At 56.5% G+C, this 14265-nt stretch overlaps 3 protein-coding genes across 5 annotated transcripts; all 3 read right to left on the bottom strand.

Annotated features, from left to right (window-relative positions):
• Positions 1 to 1333: 1333 nt before the first annotated feature.
• LOC149915294 (uncharacterized) lies at positions 1334 to 2862 on the bottom strand. The gene is made up of 2 exons (XM_090122609.1): positions 2467 to 2862; positions 1334 to 2299 (listed from the first exon to the last, which is right to left on the bottom strand). Exons 1-2 carry the CDS (start codon positions 2557 to 2559, stop codon positions 1796 to 1798), a joined length of 597 nt encoding a protein of 198 aa, XP_089978735.1. The 5' UTR covers positions 2560 to 2862; the 3' UTR covers positions 1334 to 1795.
• LOC149915295 (uncharacterized) lies at positions 1334 to 4653 on the bottom strand. The gene is made up of 4 exons (XM_090122778.1): positions 4491 to 4653; positions 3739 to 4185; positions 3410 to 3688; positions 1334 to 3013 (listed from the first exon to the last, which is right to left on the bottom strand). Exons 1-4 carry the CDS (start codon positions 4651 to 4653, stop codon positions 2874 to 2876), a joined length of 1029 nt encoding a protein of 342 aa, XP_089978904.1. The 3' UTR covers positions 1334 to 2873.
• A 1631-nt stretch (positions 4654 to 6284) lies between these two features.
• Positions 6285 to 13419, bottom strand: LOC149915296 (uncharacterized). Of its 3 annotated transcripts, XM_090122368.1 has the most exons (9): positions 12988 to 13419; positions 12437 to 12511; positions 12040 to 12108; positions 11609 to 11791; positions 11364 to 11467; positions 10716 to 10934; positions 8051 to 8174; positions 7499 to 7630; positions 6285 to 7364 (listed from the first exon to the last, which is right to left on the bottom strand). In XM_090122368.1, the coding sequence occupies exons 1-9, from the start codon at positions 13214 to 13216 to the stop codon at positions 6802 to 6804; spliced, it is 1698 nt and encodes a 565-aa protein (XP_089978494.1). In that variant the 5' UTR covers positions 13217 to 13419; the 3' UTR covers positions 6285 to 6801. The 3 variants fall into 3 exon arrangements, with proteins under 3 accessions (XP_089978494.1, XP_089978496.1, XP_089978495.1); XM_090122370.1 differs by lacking the exon at positions 10716 to 10934; XM_090122369.1 differs by lacking the exon at positions 10716 to 10934 and having other exon boundaries at positions 8051 to 8225.
• Positions 13420 to 14265: the final 846 nt, after the last annotated feature.

The following is a 14265-nucleotide window of genomic DNA, read 5'->3' on the forward strand; positions in this document are numbered from 1 at the left end:
GCAACTCTTGTGTTTGTTCCTTGTGTGGTTCCATGGTGGATTCAACCTATACAACCAGCGGTATCCTCCATGGACTTTGTAAGCACTTCAACTGATGATGAACCAGTCCAACAGATCAGGGCAACCTTTGTAACCAAGCCCAAGAAGTCCCTTCTAACAACTGTGTAACATTTAACCCCCCTTACTCCCCACCCCTCTTTTCCCTTCTGCTTACTTTTTCTTTTCTTTCCTTTCTTTCTTTCTTTCTTTCTTTCTCTCTTTCTTTCTCTCTTTCTCTCTTTCTTTCTTTCTTTCTTTCTTTTTTTCTTTCTTTCTTTCTTTCTTTTTCTCTCTCTCCCCACCACCAGGAACGGTCATTTGCACAGCAGTTTCAAGCAATCTTGTTTGGGCTCAAAGCTTGCTTCCTGAGGTATTTCTTGTGATGAGACTGACTTGTTTAGGAGATGAGTGATGGGTGTTGCCGTGTGGCAATCAACATCACTGTGTGGACAATTTTAGCTGTTTCCTTCGGAAGAGAGTGCTCAGGACTGTTTACTGGTGGAAGATCTAGGCTGTGACCAAAGAAGTCCAGCTTGCTACGGGAGACTGGGGGATGATCCCATTGTATCCTGTGAAGGCAAGATACAAGTGGGCGCCTCCCTGCTCCCTCTTATCTGCTGGTAAGGCCCGGAAGATGGGAACAAAAGGAGTTCCTGCCGAGATCCAAAAGCCAGAAGCTCTCACCCCCAAAACAACTGACTCAACCACTTTGGACTTATAAATTTATGAGTTGGTACTACCATTGGAAAGGAGTTGCCATCATCGCTGTGGTGTCACCGTCGTCGTCAACAGAACAACAATGCCCGACGACCCACCACTACTGAAGATCAATGACTGAACTATGAACCACGCTGCATCCACGGTGGTGAGTATCTCCTTCTTGCTTCCTACAGAGACTCCTTGCTGCTTCTTTCCTATCTGTCCTATTGGCCCCCTTCCCTTCCCCGTTCCCCTCATTCATAATAGTGTCCGTCCTCCCCTTCCCCATCTCCCTGATTAAGATCTGCAATAAACTGGTCGAACCAACATTGGAACCGTTGTCCTGTAAGCCCCGGGCATCTCCCTAAAATCTACCTGTCGGCGCTGGAAGGGATGCACCGCCCACGGCCAGCCTCCCTTTGCTATTTGCTTCGTTTAGTCTTTACTTCAGCACGTGGCAGACATCAGTAACGCAAATGGCTGACCAAGCAAGCATCAGAGGTTTCCAACGCACTGAAGTTTGAAAGGCTTCAGGAAGCGCTGGCACATTCCTGTGTGCAGCAGCGAGGAAAAAGGAGTAACCGGAAAGCATACATATAGGTGTTGAGTTGATTTTATTGATGACTTACTCCAATTGTTAACGTTCAAGAGTAAAATGGGCAAAAGCCCAAGTCGATAGAGGGAAATGGAATCAAGTGGAAATCGGCATTTGATTGGTGTCTTCCCGTCCCCTTCCGTCCCAGGAAAGCAAAGGCGGCCTTCCAGACTTGGCTGTTTTATTCCACAATCAGAGGGGTTGTGTAGAGGGAGTGCCGGATTCCAAAAGTGGATGCAGGCGCCTGGGGCTTGATCAGCGTCACCTGGAAGGGCGAAAAGGAAAGGCAGATCCACAAGGGCCCTTGTCTTCTCTGCTGCCCTCGCACCCTGCTGTCCCGCACCCCTCCCGATGCCAGACCGTCCCGGGTGCCTCTCTGGGCAGGGCTGAGCGCCAGCGCAGGGCCGCTGCAGCTGGAGCAGAGCTGGCTCAGGGAGCTGGGCTGGCCTGACAGGAGGTGCGCTAACGGGCACCTCCTGTCTCGGAGAGGGCTGGATGTGCACCTGGGACCTCGCAGCTAACTCTCCTACGCTGGGGGTGTGCCGCTTGGAGCCATTCTGAGCTGCGTCCCCCAGAAGAGCTTGTGAAGGACCAGCACGCCCCGTGAAGGGAAAGGGAGCAGAGGGAGGAAAAGCTGCATGCTGTGCTGTCTGTCCCTTCCTCTGCTCGGAGGTGGCACGAGGGCAGGGAGCAGGCCTGCTGTCCGGCACTTGGTCCCTGCGGCCAGAAGCTCTTTGGCCGGAGGAAGCCTTGGGGGAAGGGGGAGAGGCGTGAAGGCTGTGCTTGTGAAACAGAGGGGAAGAGCTGAGCAGCTAGCTGCCTTACCCGGCCTACGCTGTAGTCTGCTGGCCCAGGCTTCGCTGCTTTGCCCTCTGCGGGTTTTGGTCGGGCTGCCATGGTGTACGCGGGCGCCCTGGTCTTGTAGGCATCCACAGCTACTTTGGGCAACGCCGCAGGACCCGGAGTCTGCAAGAGAGTCATGGGCGCACGGGGCTGGGATCACATTCAAGGCTCTCTCTTTCCCTGGAAGCCTGCGTTAAGCAAAGGTGCAGCAGGCTTGGAAGCCCCTGTGGCACAGGGAGAGCAGCCCAGCTTTGGATGCTAACATGGAAAAGAGGAGCAGCAGAGCTCACCTTGGCGAGGTCTTCGTCAAAGCGGCCGCGCTGGCTCCTTCCCCTCATGGAGTAGCAGGGGCTGGCCGACGTGTAGGCCGTATTGGGGCCCATCAGCCTGGGCAGTGTGTAGGTGCCCGGACCTGCAGGAGGAGCAGCAGAGAGCGTGTGCGCGAGGGGCCGGAGGAGATGGAAGCAGCAGAGAGGGGCAGCCTGCCCAGCCTGCTGCTGGGAGGTCTCGCCCCTCTGCCAGTTCCTCCCTCTACTCTGGCACTGGGCCAGTGCCGGCAGCTCTGAGCCCGAGCAGCTGGAGCCGCTGCGGGCCGAGAGGTGTTGGTCATGCCAGAAAGCTTGCGGCCCCAGCGCTGCGCAGGCTGCGCAGTAGGCCCGCTGCTGGTGCTGAGCAGCAGCCCGTCCCTGGACGATGCTCAGGCTGAAGGCTCTGCCTTTGCCAGGGTCGGCGTACCTGGAGGGTGGTCTGTCCGCAAGGGCTCCCGCCGGAAGGCCATGGACTGCACCGGGGGGCACTTGAAGATGTGCCTGTTGGCTGCCTCGGTGCGGTAGTCACCTGGGGCAGAGGAGAAGAGGAAGAAAGCTGTGAAGCACTGGTCTCCCTCTGCAGCCGCAGAGACAATGGCCCGAGGAAAGGGTCTTCTGAAGAGCTGCAGGATTGCTGGGGGACCCAGGCAGCACGCGGGGACGCTTTTCCGTGCCCCGCCACTATGTCCTGCCGTGCTGTCCCTCCTGTCAGCCCCTGACTCTTTGCTCTTTTCGGACGCGGGGTCCTTGTGCCCTCAGCCCGTGGTGCTGGGCAGCGGTCCTTCTCCGAGGGCGTTTATCGCTGCTCAGAGCCGTTTGTGTTCTCTCGCAAAAGACCTACAGCTCCATCAGGGCGCGAGCTGACCCAGGGCAAACGCCCCGTGCTCGTCCTGTGTGGGGGAAGCGCTGCAGAAGTGGTACTCACTGGGTCCGGGGGTGACGGTGGTCTCCGTCATGGGTCGTCCGTGAAGGTGGGCGCTTGGAGCCACGTACTTCCCGTTCCTGGAGATGGCGGGCTCCACAAAGTAGCAGGGACCTGGCCCGCAGCTCTCGGCCGCAGGCGGTTTGGTCCCGCGAAACGTGTATGCGGGGGCACGGGCTTTGGTGGGGCTGTGGCCCACGAAACCTAGGAGGAAAAGCAGAAGAGAGCACACCCCTGAGCAGCTGCACGTTTCAAGCTCCTGTGGAGCAGTTAGGCGCAGTTAGGCGCCTGGCCCCCTGACATTCCCTTCCCGTGACTTCTTCCTCCCAGACCAACAGAGGCGAGCCGTGCGGGGCCTCGCAGCGCACAAGAGTCAGCCCCTGAGTGCAAACGGCTGAGCCAGCGCCTTGCAAAGTCACCGGAAAAAGAGAGCGGAGCTTTGGCCAGCACGCTGCCTGTAGCCAGCAGTTTCCAAAGGCCTTCCCGCACCACGCGTGCAGGCACTCCATAGCGAGAGCCCCCAGAGCGCCTCTGTGCAGCTGCCGAGCTGAGTCTGTGGGAGGCTCTGCCGGAACGGGGAAAGGCTCGGGAGCTGCTCTGCCCCGTGATGTCCCCGATGCGCGCCCCGCCCTGGGGATGGCCGCTGTACCTGTTGTCCCCGGGATGGAGTACTGGGGCCCGGGGCTGGGGAACTGGGCCGAGATGAGGCCGCGTGGGCGATGAGGTCTCCACGTCCCCACCCAGGCTCCGTCCATGCTGGCAGGCACGTGCCTCCAAACCTAAAGGCAAGAGCAGAGGAGTTAGTGACGGGCTGCCCCGGCAGAGGCCGCGGGTGAGCTTTGCTTCCTGCCCCCCGCCCCTCGGAGCCCAGAGGGGCAGGCAGGAGAGGGCTGTCTCATTTGCCCAGCCGCGAGCCGCCCGCCACATGGCTTGCAGCTCCCGAGCCAGAAGGGCCGGCAGCAATTTCTCCTGCTCACGGCAGTCCTGCCAGTCTCGTGCTGCACGCCCCTCGCGCACAGCGGAGCTAAGCCCGCATCCTGCGGCCGGGCTCTGCAGCCTGAAGCGTTTTGGAGCTCTCCCTCACCTCTGAGAGCCTTGGAGGACGAGCGCGAAGAGGCTGAGCTGGTCTGCTGCTGGGGCTGCTCTCGGGCACAGCGCACGGCGAGCGGCTGCGGGCAGCACAGCTCACGAATGAGGTGCCTGGAGCCGGCGGGCAGCTGTCCTTGGGGAGGGCCCGGCGTCGTCATGGCAGTGCATTGTGACAGCACGCGGGCTCCGGGTGATGTCATCTGTGCTGTGACATCTCCCGGCTGGCCTGAAGCCGCGCCCTCCACGCCTTTTCCGCCTCGCACTCCAGCCAGGAAAAAGCTGTAGCGCACGCTGCCGGCACCTGCAGTTGGACCGAGCTCTCAGTTCCAGCCCCGTGCCGCCCGGGGCTCCTGGGGCTTGATCAGCGTCACCTGCAAGGGAGAGAATCCCAGCGGGGAAGTGCACTGAAAGTCCCTTCCGTCTGGCACGGCCAGCTCAGCCGTGTGCAGCCACCAGCATGATGATTTGGTTGCCCTCTTTTTTAGCTCGTACCAAAGATACATGTAAATGAAGTACACGTGTTCTTGTTGTTCACTCTGTTCTGGAGTGCATACGTGGCACCAGACAATTTTTCTTTGCCCAGTCCGGCCCAGACAGGCCAGGAGTCGTAGAATCATATCATAGAATCATAGAATGGCTTGGGTTGAAAAGGACCACAATGACCATCTCGTTTCAACCCCCTGCTACGTGCAGGGTCGACAACCAGCAGACCAGGCTGCCCAGAGCCACATCCAGCCTGGCCTTGAATGCCTGCAGGAATGGGGCATCCACAGCCTCCTTGGGCAACCTGTTCCAGCGCCTCACCACCGTCAGAGTGAAAGACTTCCCACTAATATCTTACCTAAACCTCACCTGTCTCACTTTAAAACCATTCCTCTTTGTCCTAGCGCTATCCACCCAAGTCTTCACTCACTCTGGCCCAGAGAGATCAGGATTCACACATTCACCCTCCACAGAAGGTGTTTGCAAATCTGTTCCAGTTTCCAAGCACAGCTGCTGTTTCTGCCACACCACAGTGTGCTGTGCAATACCTCCTTCCAGTGCTTTGAGGCAGCCCAATGAGCTTATGGCTCTATGTAGAGCACATTTCTGCTTCCCTATTAGGAGCTGTCTCCACCACTCTCACACACCCCACTCCCGCTATGGGCTGTTCTCACTCCACTGAGAAACCTCACCCATAAGTTGGGGGAAGGAACGGGACATTGCTGAGCCATTCCTGTCCTGGGTTTAAAGGCAGAGCACACCCTCACCACACTCACACCTCCCCATCTTGCGTGAGCTATATATTGCTTGGTTGCTTCTCTCCTCCAGGTTGGGGATTATTTGGGTAGGGCATTCCATAGAGAAGAACCCTCTGTCTCCTCTAGGTATTGCCTCTATTTGGGCTAATGCCAATAGTGGCAATCTGACCCAAGGTTAGTGCATTTCCATCACTGCTTTAAGAAGAAGTTTCTTTATTCCCTCACTGTCACAGTTTTTCACAGGAATTCCATATCAGAACATCATGCAGTATGCTGTCAGAGCTGTATGCTGTGAAGCTGCAGTTCTTGGGGTCGATAGGTGGGAACTACAGTTCCCAGCAGCGTTGCACATCCCCACATGGTTTCTGTGAGGAAAGGTGAAGTAAGCATGGCCCTTCTGGCCACACTGCCATTCCGCAGCGCAGTTAGGAAGACGTTTCTCTCCCATTTGCTTGATTTACTACTGTTGATTCCTTTTATATTGTATTCTCTCCTATTTCTTTACTTTTTCTAATACATTAGTTTTGGATCAAAGAAATGGATGCATAGGAACAGGTATTCTTTATTAGTGACACTGGGAAGCACTAGGGATATTCCACCTTAAGTGCTTCAAAGATGACATGGTTCAGAGTCCATTATATTTCAATTGATAGTACATATTCATCAATTACCTGAGAGGTAATTAACATATACACACCTACCTCAGATAGTGATTTATGAAGTTCCAAATCCTCTATTCCGTGGTCTCTATTACTCTAGTAATAGGTCTAGTGTCCTTTCATCAACATGACAGTCCAACTAACAGTCTTTTATTTCATCCAGGGTCTTCCTCGCTTGCCCTCCAGATGAACTCTAGTTTTGTCTTTAATTCCCCATTTGTTTCATTGAAAATATTCCTCTCTGATTTCTTATTGAAACAGGAGCCACAGGTCTGCTCCTGGCTAATGCTGGCAGCAGATGAAAGACATTTTCACATGTCTGTGTTGGTTCTGAAAGCAGTTTTATTCTGTAGGATGAGCACAGGCGGCAACAGCCATATGTTCTCTCCCAGAAATAAGTAAGACACTATGTCATGCCACCCTTGAAATTCAGCCGCACGGAATAACAGGACGAAAACCACCACCCACCCCCAGAGCGGGATGCACAGTTCTTCCTTGAAGTGTCCTGATCCCAATCTTTGGTGGAGAATTTCATGTTGTTGTGCATGTTACTGGGATTGTCTGAGTCCATGGCATTCCCTGCTGTGCCTATGTAGGAGCCCAGCCGCAGCCGGTAGCCCTGGGACTCATCGTCCAGACTGAAGAGGTTGTACTCTGCGAACCTGATGTTGTTGGAGGCATCCTGGATGACGAACCTGACCTGGTAGACCTTCTGCTTGGCGATCTGGTGGATGTACTCGGTGCCCAGCCAGTAGTCGCCGCGCACGTTCCCAAAGCCGTACTTGTAGGTGCTCCAGGACTCGGCCCAGGTGATGTCTGTGTTGTAGCGGTTCCTCTGGATGACCGTCCAGCCCCCGTCTGTCACGTTCATCTCGCAGTACACCACGATGGGGTGGAGCCCTGAGGGCTGGATGATGTAGACGCCACTGGGGCTGCCTGCAGAAATCTCACTGCAGTCCTTGGGCCAACCTGCAGCAGGAAACAAGTGGTTTTACATCTTATCTGACACAAGGAGACGGTGAGAGCACTCCTTGGTTGGCTCAGACCAAGAAATGACAATGGGGTTGGTGAGAGCACTGCAATACCCATGGAATACTCCTTACTGTTTTTCTTCAAAGCATTTGTCGAAGTGTCGGAGAAGGTTTTCTTGAAAGTGTTTAGGGTTTGTGAAGGCAAGGAGAAGACTGGGGCAGCTAAGACCAGCACACAAGCAAGGAGTAGAAGGCACTGGGTTACTAGAAAAGGGAAAAGATATAAAAACGTTGAGACATGAGGTGGGAAACCTCCTGGCTCCAGCACTCACATGTGAGATGCAGGAACACACAACATTCGCTGTGCTCTGTGCCAGATGGGGAGTGAAGGTCTCTGCTGCTCTGCCCAAGGGGTGAGCAGCTTGCCCTTTCCCTGTCCCCAAAGCCATGCACGAGGCAGGGTAAGGTGGAGCACAGCACCGACAGCTGACCGAGCTGAGTCCTCACAGGATAACCTTCCTGGCCTTAAAGCAGGACCTGACTGGGCTCACCAGCAGGGTGGGCATGAAGGGGTGCAGGGGAGCGCGGCCCTCTGTGTGTGCTGATGCCCCCAGTCCCCATCAGGGCAGCGCTCAGAGCCTCTCGTGGTGCCCCACAAGCAGTCCTCCCCAGCCCCGCACTCACCCATGGCTGCAGCACGGGGCTCCCTCTGACACGCAGAGCCGTGGGGCTGCAGTGGGAGAGGCACTTGTATGGCCATCTGCAGTGGGTGGGGTGAGCACATCTGATCCACGCAGTCTCCTTTCTCCTGGGGGTGGGAATCCGAGTGAGTTCCCTTCTGGCCCTCAGAAAACAGGACCTGAGAAGAAAGTGACCGTGGTGCCTGGCATACAGCTGCAAAGAAAACAACGCCTGTGCCAGCAAGAGTGCTCAGAATGCTCTCTGCTGTGAGTGCTCAGCTCCTTGGATGAAATTCCTGCTGGGAACGGCATAGCTGAGAGCTCTGAAGGGCGCTGCTTTTGAACAAACACTTGAATGCCAGTCCTCATCCAGCAGGGAGAGCAAACTCTGGGGACTGGAGAGACCTTGAGTGGTCATGGTGAGAATGGAGGGCATCTGAGGTGCTAGGAGCTGGACAAATCCACAGGTGGTTGGGGTGGGACACAGAGATCTGAGAGTACTTAGAAGGCAACAGAGGGGATTGGAAGGTACATAGAGGGGATAAAATTTGCGTGTAAGGAATGGCAGGGGCTGAGGTGTGCATGGAGGGCGGCAGAGGAGATCAGAGCACACATGGATGGGAACTGTGGTGTTGCAAAGCGTGAGCTGGGGGCAGAGAGGGGCCACAGTTGCCCTCCTCCTTTTCCCCTTCTGTTTGCTTTCCTCCAGTTTTTGGATGCTTCTTGCAGGTGCCACGGCCAATCAAAGCTGATGGTGCGTGCCCACGCAGTGACACCCACCCGCACCCAAATAGCTGTGGGTGCATCCCTCAGCACCCAGGAACTTGTCCACATCCAACTTGCTCAAGTGTTCCCTGACCCAATCCTTTCCACCAAGGATAAATCTCCCTTGCTCAAGTCTTTCAGAGCAAGCCCACGTTTTCTCTGCTCTTTGTACTGCAGGAATTCTTCTCACCGTGGATTTCCTATTGAACTCAGCTCCTTGTGAAGCAGCACTGCCCATCAGGAAGGGCGCGTGGGGCAGCTCCGAGATGGTGACAGTTTATCACGAAGACAAGGAGCCCACCACATATCAAATGAGTTTAGGATTCCAGCTCCTGCACTTCAAGGATATCTACATGCCTTTGCACAGGTGCTTCTCAGCACAGAGAGATCTCAGTGCGGAGGACAAGACACGACTGCGTGACTTGTTTGCTCCATTTGGGAAGAGCTCCAGTGCATTAAGCTCCATGACAGCAGCAGCAGCAGAGGTGGTGCAGCTCTGTCCCTGGCCACTCTGTGTTCTCAGAGCATGTCACTGCTGTGCTGCTGCCTTTATACCCAAGCAGTGAGTTGGGACAACAGGCGCTCTCTGGCTGCGTTGGACTCTCTGACACGGCTCTCCTGGGGCTGCACACAGCGGCTCCTGCCTCTGCGGGGTTGAGTCATCTCCTCCCATCCCATACCTTCTCTCTCCCAAAAATGAATAAGACACTATGATTATAATTTGTAACAAAAGCAAAGGCAAATTCTCCCCCAGTCCATACAGGCAAAGAGTCAGGAGAAGGACCCAGAAGTCTCCGCTACACCCCACGGACAATGCACGATGAGCAACTGCTGATGCTTTGACCCTCAGGGAAAGATCCTAGTGTAAGTCCACATGAATCCACACTCCCTTTGGGGCCCTGGTGTCCAGGTCCATGGGGTGCCTGGGAGTCACTGGGGTCTGGGAGGCTCCAGAGATTTTCGGCAGCATCGCCAGGAGGCCCTAGGAGGAGGTGAGAAGGATGGAGAGAGAGCAGGAGGGGAAAGGAGACCTCATATCCCCATCTGTTGGAGGTGAGGGAAGAGGGCTGTGGGGCACCCGTGGGTCCTGGAAGCAACCGAAGGATCTAAGGGTGAAAGTATGGGGCCTTGAGGTCGTGGGGTCAACTGAGTCACCTGTAAGCAGGGCCCTAGAGGGACTGTGGTGATTCCGGAGAAACTGAGGGAAAGTGACAGGGTCTCAGGGGCAGCTAAGGAGTCTGGGGAAAGCAGGGTGCTGTGGAGAGGTCCTGGGTGTGAGTGAGGAGCCCCAAGTATGGGTCAGAGGATAAAGGGAGTCCCGGGGGAAAATAAGATCTCTGTCAGGCGGGGAGTCACAGCAGTCTGTGCTGAGGGGGACATCTGGTCCCCTCACATCTGTAGGGATTCCTGAGGTGCTGAGACTTCAGGGGGGTTTGGTAACCCGATGCAGGTCTGTGAGGGACCCCAGCTACGGGAACGGTGAGTGCAGCAGGTCAGGAGCGCTCACAGCAGCAGCAGCAGCAGCAGCAGCACAAGCCCGATGAAGCCAAGGACCAGTCCCAGCTGCAGGGATGTGGCGAGGTGCAGGGGGGTTCTGCCCCGGGGCCAGCGCAGCACAGCTCTGAACCGGGCCTGGAGCCCCTGCTCGGCCTCCACGCTTCCTCCTGACACTGCAGGGACCCAGCCAGGCATGTGGGGAACTCTTGCCAGGAGCCACACACCCTTGCAGCCCCTTCAGCCTCTGCTCTGGAACAGACCTGGTGGCCCCCAGAGCCCCCACACACCCCATTGCCCCACGAGGAACTGGGGTCAGGGCACATGTGCTCTGCTCTCTCCTCTCACCAGGGCCCCGGCTGTGCAGGCACTCTGCTCTCGTGTAGCCCACCTCCTCCAACCCCGTGCACCTGTGGATCCCGGGGTCCCTCTGCACCCCATGCTGCCCTGGAGGCTTCCGATCCATGCACACCGTTGAGGTAGAAGTACTTGCGGGCCAGGGTCTCAGAGGCGGCCCCCAGGCGACAGGCAATGGTTCCCAGAGTGGGGTCCTGCACGGTCAGGCTGGGTGGTTCCCCAATGCCCCTCCTTTGCAGCTCCTCAAACAGTGCCAGGTCCTGCGTGCGTATCTGGGGCATGGGGAACCCGGCCCATCGGTGCGTGCACGCAAAGGCACCCGTGTCACATGCGTGCTTGTCGTGTCCCCATGTGCTCCTCGTGTCCTACACTCATGCATGTGCATTGCACCTCACGTCCCACGCATGCTGCTCACGTGCTCATGTGCACAAGGGTGCACAACACGTGCACGGGTCACTTCCTTCACAGAAGTGCACGAGAAGCTGCACACACACGGAGACCCATCTCGTGCTCACGCTCACCCTTTGTGCGGGTGCTCACCTGTTCCTGCCCCATGCGCTCTCACACATGCTGCTTACAGTGCACATTCATCTCATTACAAGCAATGCCCCCCGCAGCTGGCCCCATACACATAAGCGGCAGTGCCCCCATGCGCAGGCCCCTCCTGATGTCTGTACGCACTGCATGTGCGTGCTGCTTACATCCTTGGCAAACATCCACGTAACCTGCAGCTCGGGAGGGACGGCGAAGGGCACGTTGCAGTGCAGTGTGATGGCTTCATCCTCGTGGACCCACACATCCTGAACTGGGAGCACCGCCAGCTGAACTCACCTGTGCTCATGCACCTGCAGGAGCCGCTGCGCCCCTGTGCAACTGCTGGTGCTCGCAGCAGGCATGGGCAGACACACAGCCTGGGCAGCGACGTCCCGGTCCCCATGCCCCCTACCTGGGCAGTCTACAGGGAACTGGCAGTCCACGAGGCGGCAGGTTGAGCACTGGAAGATGCGGGCCGCCGGCTGGTGCCCTGGGAAGGAGGTGCTTGGCAGTGTCAGGGGGTACGAGGGGAATTTGGGGACGGAGGGATGGCAAAACACAAGGCACTCACCGCAGGGGGGGATGCAGGCAGGAGCTGGTTGGGGGAAGCATCGTTAAACTGGGGATCGCGAGGGGTCCTCATCCCTGTGACGAGCTGTAAGGGCCCAGGCCCTGTCCAGCCCTGGTATGGAGTCCCTGGGGGTGCCTCCAGGAAAGAGATGCCCAGGGAGGGTGGAGACCTAGAGGGGTGTCTGTGTGCCCCATGTGGGGATGCTGGGGGGGTGGAGTCCCAGGGTTCACATGGGTGGGAGTCCTGGATGGGGGTCCCTGCTGGCCCCATACCTTGCTCCAACTGGCTCAGCTTCACCCAAATCATTTGGATGGCTTCTTGCAGGGACACCTCGAAAGGCTCTGGGGGCTCACAGATGTGCACGTCAGACAATGCCCCCATCCCCAAATCTTCCAATGTCAAGACTCCTGTCCCCACTCATCCCACACATTCCCCGTGCAACTCATCTGGATCCCATATACCCATCCCAGAGTTTCATATGCCCCTAAATACCCCCCAAAGCACCAGACCCTCTATACCCTGAAACCCATATACCCTCACCATTCCCCAGATATGCCCTTATACCATGCCAGAAATCCATATATGCTATATTCCCACGGATCCCCATCCAAATCCTCTGAGTCCCGTCCCCTGTGCCCCAAACCTCCCATACGTCTCATCCCTGCTCACTCTTGTCCTTCTGCTTCTCCAGTAAATGCAAGGCATCCATCACGATCTTCCGCAGTGCTTCGCTCTGCCCTGCTCCTGGGACCACAACAAGGGCACTGGGACCACCACATGGTCAGGATTGGAGGCTCAGGGCTAGAGGGTTCCAGTAAGAACTGGAGGAGGGTGAGGGGGCTGATTCCCGGAGTCCTGGTCAGGGCATAGGGGTACTGGGAAGGGTCAGGTATCCCTGAAGATCTCCAAGATCTTGGGTAGCTCTGGGAGTTGTTGGAAGTCCACACTGCATCCCTGCCCAGGGCTGGGATCCATCCAGCATTCCACACAAGTCTGGCATTCCCAGACATCCCCGGGATCCATATCACAGCTGGAAGAGTGCCAGATGGGGCTGAGGGGTGCCTGGGGGGGTCCACCTCAAGACTGGAGAGACCATGGCATGCTTGAGGGCCCCCAGAATGCTCATCTGAGTATCCCATTGAGATGGTGGTCCCTAGGGTACCAGTCAGGACGGGTGACCTTGGGCAGAGGGTCCCATTGGGGTGGGCATCACCACCCACCCACAGTGACGGGGGCAAGTGGCACAGCAGCCTCTGCGAGGGCCTCCAGGCAGTGTTGGTGCTGGGAGTCCTTCTGAGAGCTCCTGGCGATCTCACGGCAGAGCCGGGCCCACTGAATGGGGGGCCCAAAGCAGAGCAGGCAGGGGTGCAGCCCCGGAAGCCAGGGCACCAGGAGCAGCAGGAGGGGCACCCACCACCACTCCATGGTCCCAGAGCACAGCACTGGCATGCAAGGGTGCCCAGGCAACAAGGGTTCTGAGGTGGGGCCCAGGTGCCTGGGTCATCTCCCGTGGGGATGGAGATATTCTGACACGTGGCTTTTGGAAATGGAGGAGGAGCTCTCGCTCTCCTCATTTTCATCTCCTCAAATTCTTTGCCTTCAGTCCCCACCAATATCACCTGATATCTCCAAACACCCTCTTAACATTTAATTTCCGCCACCCCCCTCCCACCCACCCATTTCCTATAAGCTTATTCCTTGCGCACCCTCAGTCCAGGCTCTTGGAGTCTCCAAATCCCAGCTGGTGAAATCCACACAAGGCTCCACTTTTGGTTTGGTGCCCAACTGTATACAAGGTACCTACATCATTTCTGAAGTGCTTGGTCTCTGGAACAGTAGGAACCACTTCGCATTTGGAGGCAGCGCTCATTGCGCAGCGTTGGAACGCTCCTGGAACTGAGCTGCTCACATTTCACATTTTGTGCTGAAGTACAAATCCCAGATACTGCAACACAGAGGAATATTCCATTCCAAGGTACAGAACAGCAATCTGTTTTCGTAGGAATGGGTAATACTGAGAATCTGAAAACAACTTACAAACAGGTAGGTACGGAAACCAGCGCCAGGTTTCACTGCAGAAACCTCAGTAATGGATAGAGAGGGAACACAGACAAGCCCCGGAGACACCACAGAAATGCAGAGCAGTCACTTCCCAACACCATTTTTGAGATGCCTTAACATGGCAGGTGCAATCTGCAGGCCCTGGCAGGGATCACTGGGGCGACCCTGTGTTTGTGGTTGTGTCCTTAAACACGGGCTCATGTAAGCAGACTTTTTACCAGATCAGCATCAGATTCTTCAGCCACACATTCGTTCTCAATTGACCAGCAGTGCTGCCCGGCAGACACGTGGTCAGTCCTTCTGGCTGCTGGCCATGCATCTGGGACTTGGACAGAGATGGATTCTCGTGTTCTGATTGGAGTCTGGTATGCTCTTCCTAACAGCAGGGTCACCCACGGCCCTTCCACAGCCATTTCTGTGGTTCACACATTATGATC

This window comes from Phasianus colchicus, chromosome 21 (genome assembly GCF_987193195.1).
Source record: "Phasianus colchicus chromosome 21, bPhaCol1.hap1.1, whole genome shotgun sequence".
NCBI lineage: Eukaryota > Metazoa > Chordata > Aves > Galliformes > Phasianidae > Phasianus > Phasianus colchicus.

Excerpts from the sequence above, each read along its gene's own strand:
- LOC149915294 (XM_090122609.1), bottom strand. The coding sequence starts at position 2,559 with ATGGGCCCCAATACGGCCTACACGTCGGCCAGCCCCTGCTACTCCATG. Across the intron at positions 2,300-2,466 it reads TTGACGAAGACCTCGCCAAG|ACTCCGGGTCCTGCGGCGTT; the intron begins GTGAGCTCTGCT and ends ACTCTCTTGCAG.
- LOC149915295 (XM_090122778.1), bottom strand. The coding sequence starts at position 4,653 with ATGACGACGCCGGGCCCTCCCCAAGGACAGCTGCCCGCCGGCTCCAGG. Across the intron at positions 3,689-3,738 it reads CGCACGGCTCGCCTCTGTTG|AACTGCGCCTAACTGCTCCA; the intron begins GTCTGGGAGGAA and ends GGCCAGGCGCCT. Across the intron at positions 3,014-3,409 it reads CACCGTCACCCCCGGACCCA|GTGACTACCGCACCGAGGCA; the intron begins GTGAGTACCACT and ends CCTCTGCCCCAG.
- LOC149915296 (XM_090122368.1), bottom strand. The coding sequence starts at position 13,216 with ATGCCAGTGCTGTGCTCTGGGACCATGGAGTGGTGGTGGGTGCCCCTC. Across the intron at positions 12,512-12,987 it reads ACTTGCCCCCGTCACTGTGG|GAGCAGGGCAGAGCGAAGCA; the intron begins GTGGGTGGTGAT and ends TTGTGGTCCCAG. Across the intron at positions 8,175-10,715 it reads AGGGACCCCGGGATCCACAG|GAGAAAGGAGACTGCGTGGA; the intron begins GTGCACGGGGTT and ends TCCCACCCCCAG.